This window comes from Hippocampus comes, unplaced genomic scaffold (genome assembly GCF_001891065.2).
Source record: "Hippocampus comes isolate QL1 unplaced genomic scaffold, H_comes_QL1_v1.1 scaffold53, whole genome shotgun sequence".
Lineage (NCBI taxonomy): Eukaryota > Metazoa > Chordata > Actinopteri > Syngnathiformes > Syngnathidae > Hippocampus > Hippocampus comes.
In genome coordinates, this window is record NW_017805707.1 from 36,740 (window position 1) to 43,703 (window position 6,964).

Consider the following 6,964-nt stretch of genomic DNA (forward strand, 5'->3'; position numbering starts at 1 on the left):
ATGGGCGCGTTTCTGTGTGGGTTGTGGCGGGGGGGGGGGGGGGGGGCAAGGTCATGAAACTGTCCAAGTCATCGTCTGTTTTCTTCCCCCGCTACTGCCTTAAGCCAACGGTAGCGGGGCCAGCGAGTCGATGAATAGTGTCTTTATTCAACACCGATGGCTGTAACTTGAAAAAAAAAAAACGTCCCCCTGGTGGTCTCGTTTTAAGTGAAAGTGAATGACCAAATTATTTATACATCAAAAAAGGAGGACCCCCCCAAGTTATAAACTAAATTTGGAAGGCCCCTAATGCGATTAGCAACGCTGGAAGGGGACTTTAAAAGCTGCAGATGTACGATGGCGACATCATTTGACATGATGCATGGTCGGCCATCGATTGGGGTCTTCTCATCCATCAAATTTAACAGACGACCTATTTTGTTTTCTTTTCAAATTACGCTTTCGAATTCAATTTGCACACAGGCATCCCTGTTGTGTTTCGAGGTCATCCAAAAGAAATCATTCTTGTTTTTCTTTTCCGGGCCCGCCTGCTCCATCGCACAATGTTGTCATTCACGCATTGAAAGTGATGCAGCAAAAAAAAAAAAAGGTCCCGTTGCTTCGCTCGCTAAAATGCATTTTCCATACGCGCATGTGACCTTGCGTCAAGTCTGATACGAAGGTCGCCCGGCGTCGCGCTCTTGGCTGTAGGCCCACCCCACCCCCACCCCTCGGGCACTCACAAAGGTGAGAGGGCCCCCCAAATCCACAAACATTGTCCATCTACGGATACGACGGCTTGTCACTACGGTGGGATCTTTCTCTTTGGAATGACTTCTCGCCGAGCGTTGGGCAATTTTACATCACGGAGCACGAATGTTAGCTTAGCATCCGCCGTAGGTGAGTAGTGAGCTGAAAACGTCATACCGCAAGTACGATGTTTGGGGCAAGGTCGCAAATCCAGATGATTTTAATCTGAGGAAGATTAAAATCATCTGAAGAGGCTCGAATCGCATGCGGGACGAAATGAAGGAAGCAACCGCCAGGGCATCTTCTCGAGATTGAGGAAAGTTTGACCTCGATTGCGGTCTCCCCTGCTGCTCCACACAGATGGTTCATCTCTGTCAAGCAGCATGAAAGGTTCCTTAAAAAAAAGCAGGGGGGATTGTACCTTAGCAAAAAAAAAAACAAAACAAAAAGCATGCTTTGATCCTAGGGGGGGGGGGGGGGTGAGGGGTATTTTCTGTAAGTCGCCGTCTTTTAACAGCACACATTCACCGGCGAGTCAGCAAGAGTTGGCAACTGCAACGACGGGACGATGCCAAGGCGGCAGCCTGGTGAGGCCTTCACGATGAGTCACGGCTAACAGGAACATAGCGAGATGCCTTTCATCTCAGGCGCGCGCGCTGTCGATACGCCGTGTCGCTCAGGCGCATCTTCTCATCACTTCAGCTGTTTTCTAGCGTTGATTTAAGAAAAAAAATAAACATTTCTCCGGGCACTTCCGGGCACACATTTTTGTGGCAGGATGGTGGCGCGAAGAGATGTGACGTCACGCATGCGGAAGACAGAAAGGTACCGTTGACGGCGCCACGAAAGGCGGCCTCTCGTGCCTGACGCGAAACTTCGGGCGGGCAGAGGTTGAAAGATTAGACGGCAGCACATGCACAAGCGGTTGAGTATTAACTTAAGAGTGAGGTCGTCGCTCGAAGATCGACAGGTGGGAAAAGGGGAGCAGCTACTACCCGCACGTACGCTAACAAGTGCTCGGTTCACATTCGGCGGGTCATTCAAAATAAAAACCGAGACGAGGTTCTGCCCCCAAATTCCGACCGCACCAGTTTGGCGGAAATACGAGACGCGTCGCTTAAGTTACGAGACCGTCGTGCGCACCGCCAAATTAAAGTGCTCCCGCGTTTGGGATTTCACCGTCTTACGGTGCAGCCCCGAGGGTGAAACTCCCCTCCACACACACACACACACACACACACACACACACACACACACACACACACACACACACACACACAGTTTTCCACTGCAGATGGCAATGTAATTGCTTCATGCTAGTTTTTTTTTTTTTTTTTTTTTTTTAAAGAGTTTCAGTGGCGTTGACATCTAAGTTAAGCGGAGTACCAACTGTGTATGTGCTGCATGTCCGCAATGGTGGGAAATAAAGTACAAATATTTCATGACTGTACACAAGTCAATTTTTCGGGTATCTTCACTTTGCTTGGGGATTTTTTTTTTTTTTTAACTTTCACTCTCGACATTGGAAAACTTGACCTCCAGATTGATTAAACGGAAGCCAGAACATTCTGGCGAGCAGTGTAACGGCAAAGAAAGTTCAGATGTTCAAGTAGGCCTTCCCTGGCATGGCGGAGGCAATTCGAAAGAGTTGTCGACGATCGGTACTACAAGTTCTTTGACGGGGCCCGGACGACGACGACGCAACGCCAGCCTTGCCTTTTATGGTCAACATTTCCCTGAGTCAGCTTAGAGCGGCTGGCAAAGTGCTCAGGTATGCCAGCGATGGTGGGGTGGGGGGGTGGTGGGGGGCTTAGGTGCTGGAGCTCGGAGGGAGTTCGCCGGATGCGATGTGTGTCCTCCGCCCTCATTAGACTGTTTGGGGCTTGTCACCAGGAGTCGCGCCGAGTGCGTGCGTCCCCTTGGCGAGGAAATGCCATGTCTACTTGACGGGATTAACGTTTAACTCGCTCTGTGTCACACACACACACACACACACACACACACACACACACACACACACACACACACACCTGACTTAAAAAACACACACACATTTTATTTTTCATTTTCGTTCGTGTTAGCACACACACACACACACACACAGAGGCGTCAGGAAGCTTTGTTCACATGTGCCTCCTGGGGGGGTGGAACACCGACTGTTGATTTACCTCATTCAACAATTACCTCTCAGAGGTGGCAAGAATTCCAAAAATGAGGAACGGCTCCGCCGCGCTCCATTCGCCAAGCGCTTTTCCCACTGCAAAAAATACCCGAATTAGTTGAATTAGTCGGCTAAGCTTCTCTCGTGTCGGGGCGCATCTGACCCCTGGAGGTCCGCTTGTCGCTCCGCGTTACGCGTTTCTCTGCGGAGCGACTCATGTTGAGCACGGACGGGGAACAGAGGCACTCCCGTCCATTGGCTCAAATTTTCACTTTCCGTCTCACTTGACTGCAACGGACAGGAATATTTTTTTTCAGAGTCGACTTGAATGAGTAGATTTCCAGACAAAAGCTTCAAGTGAAAAATGCTATGAAAATTTGTGACCCACCCCCCAAGCCCCCAAAAAAGATCATATAAAATCCCAATGTAATTTAATATCTTAAGCAAGGGATGGGCGAGTATGGGAACATGGTATCGAGTAGTGGTGGAGGCTGCCGATACCAGCCACCGATACTATATAGAGTAAATCCTTAGGCAGTTTGACAAATGGGTGAATTATCTGCATTGGAAAGAATGATCTTCAAAAATTGTTCTCACTTCTCAACACAGTATTTCAACACAAAAAAATCCTGCCTCGCAGCTGCAACATAAGTCAGAGTAAAAAGCATTACCCAAGTCAATTTCAAATAAATGTAGCTGCACACATCAATCGAATGATCCCAATACGATCAACTTGAATGTTTGATTTGAGTTTTTTTCTTGGGTTTGAAGCCATTAGCCAGTGAGGTTAGCTTTGCAGCTAAGCATCATTAGCCTGCTAAAACACTTGACTTGGAACACCGGACGTGCGTAACCGAATCCGTCACGGTATCTGATGACAGCCCCGCGATAACAGGGTGCCCACCCACCCAACGCAGACCCCCCCCCCCCACTTCCTTTTACTTGCACTCACTCCTATGCTCCCTGTGGCTAGCCTGGTGATGACATGGGAAGGAGACATGACGAGTGATGGCGAGTAAGCCGGGGGTGGATCTGGCCACTTTTTCCACGTTTCCAAATGCTCATTTGACAAAGAAAGGTCGACTGTTGAAGTCTGCGCTTAGTCAGGGGACGATTCCGATGCTATTAGCGCGCGCTTATCTGCCGCCCCGGTCAATGTTGCGCGGACGGCCGGACCCACATGATTCCCACAGTATGATTGACAAGTTCTCCCGGGGGCCACGTCTGGAGCCACTTACTTGGTTCTCACCGAAGGGGTGAGGGAGTTTGAAGCCGGGTTATTGGGGGTCACAGGGAAAGAAAGAGGCGGAGAGCCGAGCCCGAGGGGGTCAAGGCCAGAAACGGAAACTAATGTCTTCCTATAAAAGGCGGGCTGACTGATTTAGCAGCTATCGAAACGTAAGGGCGCCGGCAAATATGCGAAAGTCTTCAAGTGGGTTTTGCCGCTCTTGGCTCGGAACTACGACTCCAAAGCTTCCCATTAAATTGCCACAGTTTGAAGTATCGTTAAAAAAAAAAAAATTAAAAAAAATCTAATTTTTTTTTTTTTTTTTTTTTTAGATTTAATACACAATTTTTTTTCCAATGTCATCTTCCCGTGTTTTTTTTTTTTTTGGTTTCAAAATAACACAAGCAATAAATAGATTTGTAAACAACAAACTCAGATTTATTATATGACACCTGTTTTGGTCTTACTGGTTAAAAAATAAATCAAAATAAATTCTAGCAAACAAGCATGTCGTGCTATCAGCAACATTTCAGTCATTTGTTGACTTTGTGCTCTGCTCTTGAATGGCGACGCGTGTGACCTTTCAGACTCCAAAGACACTACACGCTACATTTATCTTTGTTGACAAAATAAAGAGCTTGGAAATGTTTCATGTACAGAGGCCAATATTGTCAAAACAAGAGCGCCTCCGTTATAATGCTCTTGTTTAAAAAATAAAACAATTCAATGTAAATGTTGACTCGCATTTTTTTGACCGGCTGACGGGGAAACAAAAAAAGAACTGACAAAGCGCCGACCATCAAGAGTTCACACGTCCCCCCCATCCATGATGACGAATGACGACAGCCTGATGCTGACTAATCGGGCCGCGGCGTGACAGATGAGCCTGGCGTGGCCGAAAGATCAGATCGCCGGCATCGTCGTCTCCCTGCTACCGGCTGATCGGAAAGATAAGCTTTCACTGCTCGTGACGTCCAAGCTGCCATCACAAAGCGCGCCGGGCCCACATCAATGCGGCTTGTTTTCAAAGCGGACCACGGCAAAGTCAATAGAAAAAAAAAAAGTGGCATGGGAAGCGCGCGGGGGAGTGCGGTGAGCCCGCTTCGAACCGGGCCTTGTTTTCACTTGCAGGATTTACCCCCCCTGCATTCTGTTCTCCCCATGCCGCACTGATCCTCACTTCCTCTTCGGCTGCATGCGTAGGCCTACGGGGGCTTACCTTTTCTATCCCCTTCCCTCTCTGTCTGCTGTAAATAGGCTTAATGTTACAGTTTTCTGTGCGGACGTACAAAAGAGGCGCTGGGGTGCGCTCTTTCCTGCGACGGGCCCACGACAATAAAGTCGAAAATCACACCAAAACAGACTATTTGGCGGCGCTGTGGGCGGGCCGCGGCCCCTTGAGTCACTGTCACGACAACACAACGCATGCCACAGCGCACAAAGATGGCGGCCGTGTTCAACGGGGCCAAATAAATAAATACAATATCACACTTGACAAGATGATTCAAGGACATTTTCTGATCAAAATTGTTTTGTTGTTGTTTTTTTGTTACACCCCTTTCTTGTTCTCTGTCGCAGTTAAAACTCATTGGGCGTCAGCTATTTCCAGACCCTTCTTTATCCTACCACGTGAAAATTTGTCAACAATGTATAAAGATGCGCCTGGGATTTAGGACCTGCATTCTAAAAAAAAACAAAAATGTGAAAAAACTTCCTTGGCATTGAATTTTATACACACAGGTCATGGTTTGGTGTGTTGCCGATATTTGATATTCAAACCTGTTCAAAATTATTACAACAAGCTGTCAAGGTAACTTTGGTGTCCAGTACAAAGAAATTTAGGCGAGGATATTCTGTGCCTCATTACATTTTGCTTTACTTTGAACATCTAACATAGAGGACAGGACTATTATGATGATGAGTGCAAAATATCACGAAATCTGTTGGTTATCTGGGACGGAATACACAAGGCAGCATGTCTGTCCCGAGTCAGGCTGCATGAAGCAGGAGCAGGAGGAGGAGGGAGGGAGGGAGTTTTTTTTTTTTTTTTTGTAAGCCAATAGACATCGAGAACTGCTAATATCGTTCCTCGACTCTCTCCGCTGGTGCCAGAGCTGCGCAAACCGCTCACTCGCTGGCCATTCGCTCTTGGACTCCACTCAAGGGATGAGGCGGCAGGAGGCCGGCAAGTTGGCTTTAGCGGCTCGTGCGCGGATGCCCCCGCAGTGAATTGCCTTCGCAAGGGAATATTCTTCGACCCTCCCCCTCCATCGCTTCTCGGGTGAGTTTTCGGCACGTCGTTATGACTTGCACACGTTTGCGATCTGGTACGTGTCGGAATTGCGCTGATGACTTTCTGAAATAACCGCGCGGCGGCCGAAGGTGAGCTTATGTGGCTTGAAATTATTCAGATGAAGGAAATGAGAAAATGTGGTTGGAAGAGAGAGGGGGGGGGGGGAAGTGAAATTGCAGCTGAGCGTGTGGCATTTCCACTTTAAAAGGGCGAAAGACGCAGTGAGCGGGGCAGAGTTTTGCTTTCCAGATGTGTGGACTCAGCTGTTGCGTGTCACTCAGGTGGTCCCGCTGGCTCTCCCTCCTCGTCGGCCCCTTTTACGAGCGCACTCTCCGTACCCTCTCCGACCGGCCGTAAACATGTCAGTGTGGACAAACCGCAGAACAAAGTCAAGTGGCACACACGCGCGCACACACACACACACACACACACACACAGAAAAACCTGCCGATATTGTCATGAACTCACATGTCGCAATGGCCCATTAAACATGTCATGTTGCTGCTCCTTTCTGAGAGTTGTCATCAACGGAGTGCGAGTGAGGGGGCGGGGG

General features: G+C 48.5%; 2 protein-coding genes across 6 annotated transcripts in view; one reads left to right on the forward strand and one right to left on the reverse strand.

Moving 5' to 3' along the window:
* Nucleotides 1-6,964, reverse strand: part of pphln1 (periphilin 1) — a 57,352-nt gene that overhangs the window by 22,640 nt on the left and 27,748 nt on the right. For 3 of the 5 annotated variants that reach the window (XM_019883006.1, XM_019883009.1, XM_019883007.1), the window contains exon 10: nt 2,914-2,986. The exons of the other annotated variants lie outside the window; for them this stretch is intronic. In XM_019883006.1, coding sequence (XP_019738565.1) covers nt 2,914-2,986 — 73 coding nt within the window. The remainder of the gene's footprint in view (nt 1-2,913; nt 2,987-6,964) is intronic. 5 annotated transcript variants of the gene reach the window in all.
* Nucleotides 6,240-6,964, forward strand: part of LOC109523674 (prickle-like protein 1) — a 17,295-nt gene continuing 16,570 nt past the window's right edge. Inside the window, exon 1 of the mRNA XM_019882994.1 lies at nt 6,240-6,399. The gene's annotated coding sequence lies outside the window, so the exon portion shown is untranslated. The remainder of the gene's footprint in view (nt 6,400-6,964) is intronic.